This window comes from Archocentrus centrarchus, chromosome 12 (assembly GCF_007364275.1).
Source record: "Archocentrus centrarchus isolate MPI-CPG fArcCen1 chromosome 12, fArcCen1, whole genome shotgun sequence".
NCBI lineage: Eukaryota > Metazoa > Chordata > Actinopteri > Cichliformes > Cichlidae > Archocentrus > Archocentrus centrarchus.
This window is the reverse complement of record NC_044357.1, coordinates 1,766,809-1,784,013: the sequence shown is the minus strand read 5'-3', so window position 1 is coordinate 1,784,013 and position 17,205 is coordinate 1,766,809. Positions and strand designations below refer to the sequence as shown.

Genomic DNA, 17,205 nt, shown 5'->3' with positions numbered 1-17,205 from the left:
CGTTGTGGGTAATCATGCAGCAGAGTGTAACTTTTTTGAAGGTTTCGAAAATACTTTGTGGAACAAAGGAACGTGTAATTAAAAGACTTTTTAAGGTATGATCATTTATTTTGCATAAAAACAATTGGGTAGTCCTGTGTCTGAACTGTAAATTTCCCACAATGTGGGACAAATAAAGGATTATCTTATCTTAAAGTTTAGTGAAAAGTTTACACTGGCCTCTGTTTTCTGCATGTTCTGTAAATGTTTTGTTCAACACAGAGTAACCATTGCCTTAATATTGGCTATTCCCAATATCTTGTGTACTTAATTTAATTAGAATTTACTCAAAGGTAGTTCCCTGTTTGATAATGCAATGTGAAAGACTAACCTGTGATAGATCGCAAAACAAGTGCGTTGTGAAAACAGCCTTACAGATTTTTTTAAAAATACATTCATACTTGTATGAATATTTTTTAAAATGGACTAAATATGAACCTTATTATATTCTTGCTTTTATTTTTATACAAACACTCAAAGTTAAGACATTACTGCTAAAAGGTATCTGGATGCTCTTAAACTCTGGGTTCTTTTTTGTGTTGAACTCATTGTAAAGCCCGCAGTTAAAGCAGAAGTTAGTCCCTCTGTCACCTGAGGCCTTGTAAAATGTTATAAATGCTAATTATGTTTAACTTTTTCAATACTTATTAGATCACATGGCATTACAGCAGCACACAAAATGAAATAGCCAAGACTGTACTGAAAAGAAGTCTGGTTCTTCTTAAAGAACATCATTTTTACAGCTTTTTAAATTTTATTTTAATATAACAGTATCTGAGCTAAACCTAAAAATGCCCATTACCCAAACCCTAGAGAGTTAACTGGTACCTCACCAGTTTTATTCTTGGACTCTGCTAAAGTATTTTTGCATTTTTCAAAGTTCAAGATAATCCTTATTCTACAGAGGACCTTGGTGCAGTCCCTCAGTTCATCCACTGAAACAAGCTCTTTTAGCTCCCTTTCTTCTCTGTTTAAGGCAGTGTATAGGTCAGTACTGTGCAAAAGTCTTGAGCCACCCTTTATTTCTTTATGTTTTGAAATGGGAAATAGGTACAGCTGTGTATTGAAATGTATAAACATAAATGGAAATTCAGTGCATAAGGCAAAAATGGAATTTGTACAATTCTAAATGAGCTTTAAAAATCAATATTTGGTATGATCACCTTTATTCTCTAACACTTTCTTAGGCAGTTTTCTTGTAATTTCTTTAAGCGGTCTTCAGGAATAGCTCTCCAGGCTTCTTGAAGGACATCTCTTCTTTGGATGTTGGCTCCCTTTTGTTCTGTTCCCTGACAGGTCCCACACTGCTTTAATAATGTTAAAGTCTGGGCTCTGGGGAGGCCAATCCATTACTGATGATGTTCCACTGTGTTTTGTTTTTGTTTGTTTGCATATATTTTTTTTTGGTTTGTTTACATGTTTGTTTGTTTTTTTGCATGTTTTTTGGTTTGTTTTTTAAATCCAGACATGCTTTTACCGCAGCGGCCGTGTGTTTGGGATCATTGTCGTGCTAAAGAAAATAGGCTGTTGCCGATGCTTTCCAGGTGGTATTGCAAGGAGGTTCAAAATGTGATGGTACTTTTCTGCATTTGTAATTCTATCAATTTTGACAAGAGTGCCAACATCACTGCACCGAAATGCAGTCTCAAGCCATGACAGAGCCTCCGTCATGGCTGTAGATACTCACTATTGTATCTCTGTCCTGAACTTCTCTGTACATATTGTGATAATTTGAAGAAAAATTTCAAATTTGGATGCATCACTTCATAAGACTGATTTGCAGTTCAGTTCTTGTGTAATTTGGCATACCTCAGCCTTTTGTCTGTTTCCCTTCCTGGAGAATAGCTTCTTGACAGCCACACTTCCACTGAGACCTTTTCTGATGAAGCTGCAGAGAATAGTAGATGGATCAGCTGAAGGGACAGATGCATCTCTCAGGTTGTGTGTCAGGTCTTTGCTGGAATTGTTCCTATTTCTTAACAACATGACTTTCAGATACTGATCATCTGCTATAGATGCCATTTCTTTCATCCTCCACTGGTCCGGTTTCCTCAAATGTATTTTCAGGACACACTTCACACCATACTGAGATATGCCACGTTTCTGGCTTATACCTCTTTGGGAATCACCTTGTTGGTGCAAAAATACTGTTTTATGCATGTAATAGCTGTGGGAACAAATGATGTGTTTTTGTGACAGGCTGTCAGTAATAAAGTGTGTAGAGATACTAGAATTTAAAATCACTTTTTTGCTACGTGGTCTGTTTTGTGTAGACACAACATTGGTTTATCACTTGAGTTAGGTCCTTTTTTTTCCATGCATGAATGATCCATTTGTCAGTGTTTAGTGGCTCACTGAAGATTAAAACAAAATCAAAATACTCTGGAATAAAAATGAGTGAAAAAGCAGTCAGTGTCCAAAGAAAAGCTTTGGAAAAACCTTCAGAAAGAAAAAAATTATAAGAAGGTTTGGCTCCTTGGAACCAAAGTATAAAGAAATGAGGGGTAGTTAAAGACTTTTACTCTGAGATGTACTGAGTGGGTCATTTTACACTTGAAAATAAATTTATTAAGTTTCGCTATTAAACAAACTTTGGGAAATAGTAAGTTTTCCAGTCTACCTCAAATGCTTGCTGCCTGGCAGTTTTTTTTAGTTATTTAGTGACTGGCATATAAAAATAAACTCTTTCATAAGAAGATTTTGTCAGAAGTTTGATAATGTTGAGGTTTGGTTAGTGAAAGTTGAAAAGCTGTCTTTTCAGAAGCTCATACAGACAATGCACATGAAAAACATAGTTTATATATATATATATATATATATATAAAATGGCAAAGCACAAGTTGGTATCCCAGGGGTAGATGTTGTGTGGTTGTCTGATGTAAACCATTTCACAGCCAAATAAAACAGAAAATTTTGCCTATTATGTCTGTGACTGATTGTCCAGATTTAGCCCAGAAAACATCATCCATGAACATTTAGTGCTTGGTGGCTTTAGTCTGTGAGCCTTAATGGCCAAAGATATTCTTATTATAGTCAGTGTGAATCATCTACTTTATGAATAAAATGGTAGCTTGGTCAGACTGCTGTCTAACACCTACAACATCAGCAGGGAAAAACAGATTTAATTTGTCAAAGAATCAAAGTCTTATTGTACTTGAAATATAAAAAGCCCCCCACAAACACACACTTTATTTGATAAGTCTAGGAAATGCAGAGATGTTTCTGTTAGTGGAAACATGAGCTGAAACTGGACATATAGCATGTGATGAGCTGAATATCTCAGTTATTCCACGGGTGATAATGAACAGCTCTCTAATAAACACTGGGCTGTGACTTAGTGACATACAGTAGGAGGTGTTGACGCAAACTGAGGCCTCACTGAGCAGAGCAGCAGCTCTCACTGAGACACTGATGTAATTGTGGGGGTTGTATGCCTCTGTGAATGGACTACAGTACCCATATAAAAATAGTTTACTTTCTGCAACAATCACAGAATATTTAATGAAGCATTTTTGATGCTGATTAACAGAAAAACACCTTCAACTTCTCTACAAACTGAGCAGAACTTCTAAATTCAAAATTTAAGTTTGCATATAATTAGGAGAGACATCAGTTTGGACTATTTTTAAGGAATCTCTGGTGTTCCAAACAGTTAATTCAAAATATATTGGAATCTGTGAAGATGGCAGTCGTTGGGTACTGATGGATATCATTTTGTGAGCAGCTAAGAGTATTTTTTTTGAATGACGCAAACAGCCAAATTCATAATAGTCTTTTTAACAATGTCCACGTTTTATATTTGTTTTGATTAATGAGACTTTCTCTGCTTTCTTTTGCCAGCTCCCATCCATCATATTGGGACTGTTTCGGGTGGAGGGGAAGGCCTAATCCCTCACCTTCATTAGGCCCCCCAGCCATGGACAAACAAGGAGCTGTGAATACACCAGCCAAAGCCAGCGGGCTAAAGCCCCCCAGTAAAATAGTCCGTCCCTCTGGGGTTCCAGCACGGACGTCACCATCATCTGGTAAGAACCTGTGGAAGAAAAGAAAACACGCTAAATCTTGTGTGTGTGTTTTTTTAAAGAGTTTGACCCTATAAGCAAAAAAGTGTCATGCAATCTTTTGGCCTTTTGCACCGAGTAACTGTTATTAACTCCAGCAGGGAGTCAGTCACATTGTGAAGTCCATCCTTTAATCAGTGAGCAGCTGCTTTGTTGAAATAAAGAACACGGGCCTCCATGTGTATTTCTGCATGTATTATCACTAAAGGTGCTTTTTAAAAAAAAAAAAAAAAAATCATCTACATCTTTAAATCACTCTTTAGCTGATTGTTATTTGGACTCAGCATTATTGATGTAAAGACTACAAGAAAAAAATGCATGTTTATAGTTGCAGATTTTTAAAAATATGAACTGTGTTAAACAGAAAACAGTGGCAAACCTCACCAAGTACTGCTTCCCAAAGAGGAGGAGATCTGGGCTTAAATCTCCCTGGAACTTATCTGTTCCTCTGACAGGAACTATGGATACACCAATCCAACTTTTCCAACCATTTGCAATACGATACCTTGGAAAAAAAAGATATTTAGGTATCCAAATTCACCAAATTATTTTAGGCAAATATACACTTTTTAAATCTAACTGTATGATGTTTGGTAAAATTAATATTTAAGATGAGTAAGTATAGTTTATTAAAGCATCACTCTAACCACAGGTACCTCAAAGCCAGTTCCTCCTGAGAAGTCCTCTGTCAGCGTCACCTCCCCAGTCCAAGATGGAAACACAGACTTTAAGATTGGAGAGCGGGTCTGGGTCAATGGCAACAAGCCTGGCTATGTGCACTTTGTTGGAGGCACGCAGTTTGCTCCCGGCCAGTGGGCGGGCATCGTGCTGGACGAGCCGATCGGGAAAAACGATGGCTCGGTGGCTGGGGTTCGGTACTTCCAGTGTGAGGATGGGCGGGGGATATTCACGCGGCCTTCAAAGCTATCCAAGACTGCGTTGCCAGAGAAGGAGACGAATGGGGGCCAGGCCAGCCCAGCACAAGGAGTCTCAGCAGCAAGTGAGACTACACCTGCGGGCACTGCTTCAGCTGGTAACATCTGCAGAGTTTGTTTGTAAAAACATGCCTGGCTAGATCTAAAGATGTATTTGTAATTGAGTTTTACAGGCCATATATTCTCAGAGATGCCCTTATCAGCTTTGTTGGACTTAGGGAATGACTTATATCTTATCATTAATGTTGCATAAGAGTCATGCAGCACTATCCACTATGCTTTAATGCTGAGTGCTAATAGTGTGGCCAGGTCAGACAGAGCAACACACTGCACACAGGAGGATAGAGGAGAGAGACTGAGAGAGACACCAGGGACTTTATTTCGTACTTCCAACATCAAGAGAAAATAACGTGTGTGTGTGTGTGTGTGTGTGTGTGTGTGTCTCTCAGAAGGTGAGCCACACATTGGTTTGTTGGTGGAAATGCAAAGTCACACCCACTGACTTATGGGTTTGACAGCAACTTTAGCCATTTACACATTCCTAAAATTCACTTATAGTGGGGCTATATTTAAGAGATTTTTCTCCATCTTGTAAGTGTTACCATTTAATGCAGTTTAAAAGTTGTATGTTGGTTTAGCTCACTGGGTTGAGTAGGCAACCCACATGCCTCGAGGCCACCGCAGAGGACCGGGCTAGATTCCACCCCTGGCCATTTCCTGTGTGTTGTTGCTCCTGCTCTCTCTCTCTCCTTCCTTTCCTGTCTGCTTCACTGTCGTGTGGAGCAATAAAGGCTAAATGCCTAAAGATAAATTAAAACCACAAAACAATAAGAATTAGACACTTGAAGAGAAGATACATTTCTTGATGAGTGTCTTAACTAAATGAATAAATCTGTAGTTCTTGGTTATAGAATAGTTTAGTTTTGACGGGTCTGCCTGAATAATTGGTTATTTGTTTGTTAGCATCCAAATTTTGGAAGTAGCTCTCTTACCTTGAGTGCCTCATGTCTGTCTCACAGCAGTGATCATCACATTCACCTCACCTCACTGTTGTTGCCAACTTAGAAACTTTGCCACAAGATTTATTCTAAGGCCTATAGTTGGTACACTACTGCTCTGCAACAAAGGTCTTAGTCTTCCACTGCAGATAGAAAGAAAACATACCTCCTGCTGCTCATGGCTTTTTCTCTGTGTTGTAATTTTAAATGTAAAGATAATTGATTTCATAGCACAGCCAATTCTCTTTACCTTATGTGTGATGAATTTGTAAGACAGTGTTGCAGTTTTAAAATGAGACTCTGGTGGTCACCTCACTCCAGCTCTGGCTTAAGCTTTAAATATTTGCTGTTGATCACTGCCAGAGCCTGGAAGCACAAAAATTAGTATTTGGGACAGCCCAGAGTTTAGCTTCATTTGAAATAATCTTACAGTATTTAAAATAAAGCAGTAATGACTGACAAATGTGGACCCTGCCATAGTTTTGTGCTTGTTTTTTTTTTTTTCTTCATTCAGCTCCAGGCACCGGCATAAAGACGGGTGGAGCACTTAACCGAATGCTGACATCCAGCGAGTCAGTGTCCAACCTCTCAGACCCAGATTCCATGAAGAAGAACAGAAGGGAGCTAAGGCTGGGAGACCGAGTGCTAGTAAGAGTGACTGAATCCACTGTGACAGCTGGCTTTAGAGCGGCATATCAGTGTCGTAGACATGGAACTTCACAGAAGAGTTTATTGCTGTCACTCTTATTTTAAATTTTTTTTCCAAAGTTTGCTTGTATAAGTGTTTCAGGTTGTATAACTTGCTTGTTTCTCCTTGTGTAATGCCACCAGATTGAAAACCTGTTGTAAATAGAAAAATAAAAGATAAGATTCTTAAATAACAATTAATTTGGATTCTTCTTATTTTTTTGTGTGTATAGGTTGGTGGTACCAAAGCAGGAGTGGTGAGGTTTCTTGGAGAGACAGACTTTGCTAAGGGCGAGTGGTGTGGATTTGAACTAGATGAACCTTTGGGTAAGAACGATGGCGCCGTCGCTGGAACCAGGTAAGCAACACAGATAAGGAACCAGTGCAGCTGTTTTTATTTGCAGAGCAGGGTACAGATAATGGAGCTCTTTGTGTAGATCATATTAAAATATTTCCCACAGAACTGGATTTGATTTATGGTGTTTGTGGGCTGGCTGCACTTTGACAAAAGAATGAACAAATCATATATATTATAGGTGCTTCACTTCAAAGATAAGCAGGCCTCTTTGTGGCAAAATTATAACCGGGCAGTAATCAGCTTCTTCTCCAGAGATTACCTTTGTCCACATGCCAGCTCTACAGTCGCACTAGTGAAAACAGTGGTTGGAGACTGTTGCATGAACAAAATTACTGCAACCATGTGCAATGAACTTGCAGTTTTGTTCCCTCTGAAATGGTTATTTCAAAGATGGGGACCAGGCCTGCAACCACTCACAGTCAAATGCCATCTTCAATGCACCTTTGGTACATTAAGACCATGATGGGTTGGTGTTGTCTCTCTTGACACAACAATAAGCAAAAATTAATTTAATGGAATAAACAATTTTCTTTCTCATGTAAATAAATGCATCCAGATCCATGAGCATTTAGACAGCCACACAATTTTTATAATGCTGTCTCTTTTGGCCGCTATTGGCCTTTGTGTTGTCTTGCACGTGTGTCTTTTCTTTCTCATAACATTAAGCAGAAAATGATGCTTGGGGTAATTTAGAAATAGTGTTCAGCAGCGCTATTCTGACTCCAAAGTTTACGATACTCTCACCACTATCTGTAGCATATGGCAGAGTGTGATTGTGTAGTACAATGTCTTTTCTCCTCAGGTACTTCCAGTGCATGCCCAGGTATGGCCTGTTTGCTCCAGTTCATAAGGTGACCCGAATTGGTTTCCCCTGTACCACCCCGACCAAGGGAAAGAGTTCACAGAGGAGGTCCCTTCTCAAGAGAAGCCCCAGTGCTTCCTCCATCAGCTCCCTCAGCTCTGCCACCTCCTCAGTCAGTGGCAAACCTAGCCGAGCAGGACTGGTAAGATATCTGGATAATCTACAAGGTGTATCATCTGACATGTACAGTGTGGTTCATGAACACTTGTGTCATTTTACAGCTGACAGAGACGTCTGCTCGGTACGCACGTAAGATTTCAGGCACCACAGCCCTGCAGGAGGCACTGAAAGAGAAGCAGCAGCACATCGAGCAGCTGCTGGCAGAGAGGGACCTGGAGAGGTGCGAGGTTGCAAAAGCAACCAGCCATGCAGGAGAGGTGCAGCAGGAGCTGGCTGTGCTGAGGAAATGCCGGGATCAGGTGAGATACCTGAAAAGTGTGACGAAAAGGTTTGGAATGACAAACTGAACAAATAAGAAAATAAATGAATTACATTTTTAAAATGGCATCATTAGTAGGTAAAGCAAAGTGTGGTCTAAACATCACCGGCAGTTCAGTGTAAGAAATTTGTGACATATCAACTCCCTCTGATTCTGTGTGCCGCAGTATGCACTGGAGATGGAGGCCAAGCTGGATCAGTTGCGGTCGATGGTGGAAGCAGCAGATAGAGACAAAGTGGAGCTAGTGAACCAGCTAGAGGAGGAGAAAAGGTGGCTGACCTGACTTCACCTGTAACATGCACAGGATTCTGTTTACAGACATAAACATACAGTGGAAAACAAGGCCTGTGTTTTACAAATTTCCTAAAACCTCTGTTAAGGTGACCTATTTTGCTCATATTTAGCTCCATAATTATATTCTGGGACTCAACTAGAATAGCTTTGCATGATAAGCAGCATTTAGGCAAGAGCAGGAGGCTGTTAGTTCTTGGGATGATGGCTGGAGGCAAAATATGGAGTTAATAGATCTATAAGAAAATCAGTTTTGTATTTCACTGGTAGCCAGTGCAGCTGTCTTTTTATTGTACCAGTACATATGTATATGGGGGACCAAGCACTTGTTAAGCTATTAACAAAGCTAGGATATTAGAAACACAACTTCCTGTTTTCACAGAGAAGGTTTCATCTTTCAAATAAGAAGGATGCTGAATACATCTTATTCCAAATTAACTGTCAGTGTCAGCTTATTCCAGCTCTTCATTAAATCTGTAGGGTTGTAATCACCAAGCCATCTATGTGTTGTGAGACTGAAAGAATTTGTTAATGTCCCCGTTTGACAGGAAAGTGGAGGATCTGCAGTTTCGAGTAGAAGAGGCATGTATCACCAAGGGAGACCTCGAGGTAAATGTGGTTACATAATCTGATTCTCAATTAAACATATTCTCTCACTCCATCTTAGTCACCCAAGCTAGCTTTCTCTCTCTAGGCTGATGCTTCTTTAAGTCTGGTATGATTTATTGACAACCAAGATGAATATTTTAACTTTATTATCACTGTCAAACTGACCTTCCTGTGAGTGACATTTTAGTTTGCTCTTTCATTTTTTACCGTGACTCTTTTTACTTCACACCTTAAAGCTGATTTCCATTTTCTTCCAAAAACTGATGAAATCAATCTTTCTGCCTAATGTTTTTGCCTTTCCTGCACTCTTTGAATCATTTACTTTCTTGTTCAGACTTATTTTCTCCCTGCTCTTTTCATTTATTCATCTGCTTATTCTTCATCTCACATTTTTTCTGTCCATCTGCAGCACTTAAATGACCATTATCCTTGTCATCTGTTCAGCCACATGCCTGTTTTTGAAACCTGCCTTTGTCTTCACTTTTTTCGTTTGCACCTTCATCTTACACCTCTCCTCTGCGCATGTCTTGTCTGCGTCTTTCTCCCTCTTGGATTGGTCTCCTTCAAGTGCTGGATACAAGACAAATAAAGGCATCTGAGAGAATGAGAGATGATCACAGTAACTAACTCTGGATACGCCAAACAACAAACTGAAATGCTGCAAACCATCAGTGCTTTCCTACTTGCTGCTCTTGTCTTTATAGTCTTGCCTTCTTTCTGTCTGTGGCACGGAGCTGGCACGTCAGTGTTTGCATTGGTGTTTGTTTTCCTTCTCTTCCTGCTCTCTCTTACTAACAGACGCAGACCAGGCTGGAGCATGCCCACATAAAGGAGCTTGAGCAGAGCCTGCTCTTTGAAAAGACCAAAGCTGAAAAACTCCAGAGGGATTTAGAGGACACTAGGGTAATGCTGGCAGTTGCAGTGCCACAGCTTTTTTTCTCCCCCCATTAGGTTTAATGATCACACCTAGGATATACTGAAAGAACTGTAGCACACAAACACCATGCAAATCATCCACAGCCCTGCCGTAGGGACATTAACATTTCATCTGCTTTGAGCTTTTCAGATAACCCACATTTATCATACTGAACAATATGCATATGCGCATAGCACTTTCTTAAAGGATATTGTTTGGAAATGACTGTGCTTTTGACTTTGTTGACTTTAAAGGGTAAAGATGGCATCCTATAACATTTTACCCCTGTCAACAAATCCCCTGAAAAGACCAAAAGCAAAGAGTTTTTGCTTTGTTTTTGCTTCTGCCCTGTCTTCACCAGTAACATTATTACTACTGTAGATGTCAGTCATTGACAGTAGCTCACTGATAAATAGTGTCATTTGAAACTGCTTCTGATGGTGATAGAAAAGTGTGGGTGGAGAGTCTCACACAAACAAAGGATTAGTCTGGTTTGTTTGCATTGTTTGCCTTTAATCTTCTTGTTTTCAGCACATTTTATTAAAAAAGAACCAAATCCATTGTAGTGATGTTAAAAATATGTTGTTTTTTTGTTTTTTTTTAGTAGATTTTGATTCTGAATATTTGAACCAGTTTTGTGCCCTCTTGTTTCTGCTGAAAACGGAAAATCAGGTCAATTGATGAAGTTGTCCTTTCTCATATGCAGCGCACAGCAGGAAATAGTCCATTTCAGTTGTGCTCTCGTGACATGAAATATTGGGTTTGGGCTAGGCGAGGTCATTGCCTGGATAGAGTGTGCAGGAGACAGGGCACAGGACAGCCACTTAACACCACCTGTGCTAATCTCACATAGGCGTAATCAGACATTACGACTATAGGAAGCAGCCAGGTAAAATGGACCTATTATGCTCATTGTCAGTGTCATATAATTATTCCTGGACTCTACTAGAGTAGCTTTGCATGATTCAAAGTTCACAATAATTCACATTTATCTTATGCTGGGTCCTGTTGCAGCTGGTAAGTGTCTGAAAATGAGCTGTTTTAGCGTCTTTCCCCCTCCATTTAAGCCAGCTTTCCTCTGATTGGCTGCCCCTCACAAACCTTCTGTTTTGGACCAGGGCTTCTGTACCTGGAGTTCCTGAGATGAGCGTGTTTGGGATATGCACTCTCTGACATCACGTAGAGCCCTAACTAGAAAAAAACCCCCAATAACTATAATCTGTATCAGCCTATGTTTGGTGTGACAGAGGAGAATACTAGGGATAGGGTGAGATGAAGGCAGATGATTCACTGTGTCAGCCCCTAAAGGGAGCAGCCAAAAGAAGATGATGCATCAATGCTTTGTTGATTGTTAGCAGTAACAGTTCATTGTTTGGGCTTTTCATGGGACTTGCTGACATTATGGTAAATATAGAAAACTCCCATCCTTTGTCTTTTAACCTGAAGCTTTGAAATGTTTTTGATGAGTCAAATTCTCCTGTAGTAACGCAGTAAATACCCATTTGGTCTTCTGTTGGTTCAAACTTTGCTGTAGCATGGAAGTTCCTTCTTATGAATTAATAAGTTTACTTTGTTTTAGTCAGTTGTATAGGCCAAAGTTCTCGATATTTCTGGCTCCCTCATCTCTTTATATTCTGCTAAGAAAATGGGGAATAGGTGCAGAAATCTATTGAAACATGTGCAAGCATACATGGAAATACAGTATATAAGACAAAAACAGAGTTTGGACAATTCTAAAGTCAGTATTTGGCATGACCACCTTTATTCTTCATCATAGCCTGAACTCTCTTAGGCACCTTTTTGTAATTTCTTTAAGTAGTCTTCAGGAATCGTTCTCCAGGCTTTTTGAGGGACATTCAGAGCTCTTCTTTGAATGTTGGCTTCCTTTTGTTCCATTCTCTGTTAAGATGAACCCACACTGCTTTAATAATATTAAGGTCCAGGCTCTGGGGAGGCCAATCATGACTGATAGCATTCCACTGTATGTTCTGCTATCCAGGTAGTCTTTTACTGCATTGACAGTGTGTTTGGGATCATTGTCATGTTGAAAAATGTAGCCATTGCCAATCAAATGCTTTCCAGATGTTAATGCATGGTGGATAAAAATCTGATGGTACTTTTCTGGATTCATAATTCCGTTAACTTTGACGAGATCCCCAACACCACTGGCCCAAACCGCGACAGAGCCTCCACTGTATTTTACAGATAGCTGTGAACGCTCACTGTTGTACCTCTCTCCTGATCTCTTACGTGCTTTTAGAACCAGAAATTTCACATTTGGATTCATCACTCCATAAGACCTGGTGCCACTGATTTTTAGTCCAGTTCTTATGTAATTTAGCACATTTTAGATTTTCTCCCAGTTTCCCTTCTTTAAGAATTGTTTCTTGACTGCCACCCTTTCATTGAGACAATTTTTGATGAGGCCTCAGCAAACAGTAGATGGATCACCTGAAGGGCCAGATGTATCTCTCAGGTCATGTGTCAAGTCTTTGCTTGATTTTATTATTTTTCTCCCTGCTTATTAAAGACATGACTTAGATTCTGGTCATGTGCTGTAGATAGTTTTTCAGGGCTGCCACTTCTTCTGTCGTCCCCCGCTTGTCCAGTATGTTAAGGACAATCTGCACATATCCATTTGCCAAGATGTATGCTGTTTGCCAAGTTTTCAGCTAATAGCTCTTTGGCAATCACCTTACTTCTCCAATAATACTATTTTATGCCTATCAGACTGTTGTCTTTGGCATTTTTCATAGATTCAGCTAAAGTAATGGGAGTAAATTATGTGTTTTTGTGACAGGCTGCTAGCAACTTGTTTTGAAAATGGTCAAGTACAAAGAGTAGACTGAAAATGAGTGGAAAAGTAGCCAGTGTCCAAGGGAAAACTTTGGAAAACCTTCAGAAAGCATGGAGAAACATCGCTTTAAAAAATCACCGGAAAGTCTAGCTCCTTCAGTGCAAAATATATAAAAATAAGAGCTGACTCAAGACTTTTGCATAATGCTATATATACAGCAGCTAGTTAATTTAGCTTCCCAAAAGGGCTGGAAGCAAGGAAATAACACAAAGATTAAAATAATTGGATATGTTTTAATTTCTGTTGGTTGGTGCATTTTATTTATTTTGGACTGAACCAGTACCTACTCGGGTCAGCCACAAACAAATGGCTTTACCTGTGTAACATAATATTACTTTCCAGTAAATAATATAGTTTTATATGAGTTGGTGTTGATAATATAAAGTTGGTCATAATGATGAAGTTCACACAGGTTTTGGTTGTAATCATTGAATATCAATTGTTGTTTATTTAATATATCAGTGCAATACCCTCCAAATTATGACAGTTTTTCACAAATCCATGCCAACTTTTTTTTTTTTTTTTTGAGCTTTTAGAATTTTTGTTACACTTTTAAAAATAAAATATAAGGCTTAAAATTACTAAGAATATATTTGTTATCATTCTTGGATATTTTTGATATACAAAAATATTATTGAGAGCATATATGTATGAATATCACTTGAGTATACATATGTTTCTTGAAATCAATATATTCAATATATGCCGACTTAGTCCAAAAAACAACCAGACATGGGAGTGGTATCAATCTCAGTTTCAGAAACAGTTTCATTCTTTATATTTATAAGAATGTTTCAAACACTTTCCATCAGTGGGGGTTTTAAAACTTATCATATCTTACTGTCATATTTGATTTCACAAATAAATTCTGTCTAATGGATTTGCGACAAAACTAATTGTAGGCTTCCTCATTAATAAGGTAAGTATGAAAGAGGTAATAGAGTTAGCAAATTTTGTTGTGAATGTTTTAAATTGGAGACTGTTTGATTGACACCAAAATAATATGCAGTGATTTTAATGATGGGTAAATTCAATGGATAATTGTCAAGCAAGAACTCCAAGCTGGTTCCAGCTTCTCAAACACCGTTTTTCTCTATTGTTATGTGACCATAATGTAAATATCTTTTCTTGACCTGTTGGTCAGACAAAACAAGCAATTTATTATACATTAAATGAGCAGCCACTACTAATCTCCTCTCAGGCCTCCTGTCTCCTCCTTGCTGTCATACCTCCTTACTACGCTTTGTGCTGTAGGTGGCCACGGTGTCCGAGCGCTCCAGGATCATGGAGCTGGAGAGGGAGGTGGCAGATCTCCAGCTCAGGCTCCGGGCGTCCCAGCAGAAGGAGGATGCTGCGTCTCTGTCACAGCAACAGATCAGCAGCCTCAAGGCACAGGCTCAGTCTCAGGAGAAAAAGGTTTGTGGAAAGTGCCAGAGAATTCTCAGCAGTGGTGTTTTGTTCAGCCATGCCTGTGCCACAGCTTTATACGAAAAATAATGTGCTTGATAAATGTGTTATTCATCAGTTCTCATCGTTATTTATCGCCAAAAATCAGAAGAACTGGTCTAACAGCCTTCATTCTACCCATCAGTGTAAATACTCAAATGTGATACTCTGCATGGGGTCTGTTGAAGTTACTGTGATGATGCATAATTTACGGCTCTACTCAGATGTACATGTGTATGAGTTATGGTCTATACTGTGTGTTCCCAACAGATCAGTGAGCTGAGTGTCGACCTGGAGAGCAAACAGAAAGAGCTTCAGTCTGTGCAGCAGGATAAGACCTCTTTGGAACAACAGCTAACCAGCCTGGTAAGAAGGACAGAGACTCTGGACATAAATAAATGCAATAGAGAGAGTTAATAATGTTTTTCAGATCATAAAAATAGCTCTCTGTTATTCAAATTCACCTTTTTATGAAATGTGCAGGCAGTTTTTCACATTGGTCTCACATATAGTCTTTATTATATTTATTATAATATATTATTAATAAGTTATATTATATCTAACTTTTTTTTTTACTTTGAAAGTATGTATAAATAAAAATAAAAACATTAGTAGCAAATAATTATTCTCATCGTTTCATTTAAACAGTAATTTTAATAAACTGATCATTAAGACAGTTATTCACAATCTTAATCTGTTTTTAAATGAAAGTCAGTATGGTTTCAATATAAAATTAAAAAGTTGATCATTTGTTTTGCCCTCATATTACTATCTAACATTTTATCAATTTTCTTATCAAGGTTCCCTGCCAGCACTCCTAGGTGGGCCCCATATGGGATAAGCAAGGGCAAACATTATGGGCCCCATAAGGTTTTGTCCGCGGTTTCCATGGTGGCCCTACATGGGTTTGCCCAGATAGATTTTAACCCTCCCTGAATATGTGTTCATTGGGACCCATACGGTCCATGCATGGGCTATGCATGGACCGTATGGGCCTCATGTAAGTCAACCGTCTGCCCTTGCTTATCCCATATGGGGCCCACCTAGGAGTGCTGGCAGGGTTAAAGCTAGTATAGTTCACTAAAACTATCCTAAAAAGTAAAATTAGGTGCAAAAATACTTTTTGTTGGCTGAAATAAAAACAGTGTTTTTACGTTGTGATAACTTTTCTGAAATTTTTGTTTTTGCCCTTGACAAATACACTACATATTATAATAATTAGGCAACCTAAACTAATGAAAATTAAATTACAATGAAACATTTTAAACAATAAAAATTGAATTGAAACGAAAAGTAGTGGCAGTGGTACCGTGGGTAGGCGCTCGCCTTGCAGCCGGAGGGTTGCCGGTTTGAGCCCCTGTCCCTGCGCTGCGTTGTGCCCTTGGGCAAGTCACTTAAACCACATTGCCTAATGGTAGCGCTGGTCTCTGGCTGCATGACCACAGATGCTCATCTCTGGATGAGTGATCTGGAACGATCATTTCGTTGTGTGCCTTGTGTGCACAATGACAATGAGTTGAATCTAACATCTAACAAAAAGTCAAAAGGATTTGATAAAACCTAAAGAAAAATGAAAACATTTGGACCTAAAACATATTACTAATAAAATCAACCTAACGTGACTCGGATCAGAAACTCTGAACAAGAAGAAGAAGACAAAATAATGAGTGAGGAGTTGGAGGCAAATATAAGATTCATGAGGCAACGCTATTATAAAACAGGCCCCAGAGAAACACAACTTCTAGCTTGGTGACTGAGGAAACAAAAGCAGAAAACCATCTATATGAGTGGAGACACAGTCACACATAAAACTACTTGTAGTCTGGATAGAATAATAAAAACATTTGAAAATTATTATAAATCCTTGTATTCTCAGTCACCCCAAACTAGTGTACATACAAATATTAATTTAAAAATATATTTTTAGACCTTATAAGACGTTATAATAAAAAAAGGGTATTTCAGGGTTGAATGCCAATAAGCCACCTGGCACAGATGGGCTCCCTCCAGAATGGTATAAATCTATGAGAGAACACCTGCTCCCTGCTAGAAACCTGCTTTAATTGCATTCTGCAAGAGGGCTCTATTCCCCATACTTGGAGGGAGACCTTTATATCTGTTATACCCAAGGAGGGCAAGGTCAGAAAGGAATGTAAAGCATGTAGAGCTATCATTTTTCTAAACACAGATGATAAATTACACACCTCTATTTTAGCAAAAAGAGTGGATATGGTAATGTCCTCATTAACTGATGAGGATCAAACTGGATTCATAGAAAACAACAACAACAACAACGTATTGAACAAATTAAAAAGAAAAGTAAGTGTTATTGTACTCAGTTTGGATACTGAAAAAGCTTTTGATTCAGTTGGCTTTGTCTTGGCTTTAACTTGTAATGAACAGATTTGGTTTAGCTAAAAGTTTATAGGTTGCTTCCAATTCTTGCATTCTTCACTTACAGCAAGGATAAACACCATAACATTACAGCAAGACTGCAGGCAGGTTTGCCCAGTTAGCCCAAATCTTTTTATTGAACCAACGGCTCAAGTAATGTCAGGAGACAAATTTAAAGGGTAGTTCCATCGAAGGGGAGGAGTACAAAGTAAACTTGTATGCGGATGATGTGCTGGTTACAATAATGGGCCCAGGCTCAGGCCTGCCGCCTCTTCTAATGAAAAATTTGGAAACATATGGGATGTATTCAGGT

General features: G+C 38.9%; 1 protein-coding gene across 3 annotated transcripts in view; it reads left to right on the top strand.

Annotated features, from left to right (window-relative positions):
• The window catches only part of clip1b (CAP-GLY domain containing linker protein 1b), a 53,837-nt gene that overhangs the window by 1,542 nt on the left and 35,090 nt on the right, over positions 1-17,205 (top strand). The window contains exons 2-12 of one of the 3 annotated variants that reach the window (XM_030742366.1): positions 3,880-4,064; positions 4,753-5,100; positions 6,548-6,681; positions 6,954-7,078; positions 7,881-8,082; positions 8,162-8,359; positions 8,546-8,649; positions 9,219-9,279; positions 10,078-10,182; positions 14,307-14,468; positions 14,769-14,864. In XM_030742366.1, coding sequence (XP_030598226.1) covers positions 3,956-4,064; positions 4,753-5,100; positions 6,548-6,681; positions 6,954-7,078; positions 7,881-8,082; positions 8,162-8,359; positions 8,546-8,649; positions 9,219-9,279; positions 10,078-10,182; positions 14,307-14,468; positions 14,769-14,864 — 1,644 coding nt within the window. In that variant the 5' untranslated portion in view covers positions 3,880-3,955. Of the gene's footprint in view, positions 1-3,879; positions 4,065-4,752; positions 5,134-6,547; positions 6,682-6,953; positions 7,079-7,880; positions 8,083-8,161; positions 8,360-8,545; positions 8,650-9,218; positions 9,280-10,077; positions 10,183-14,306; positions 14,469-14,768; positions 14,865-17,205 lie in introns of all 3 variants that reach the window. The other 2 variants (XM_030742365.1, XM_030742368.1) reach the window with 2 other exon arrangements.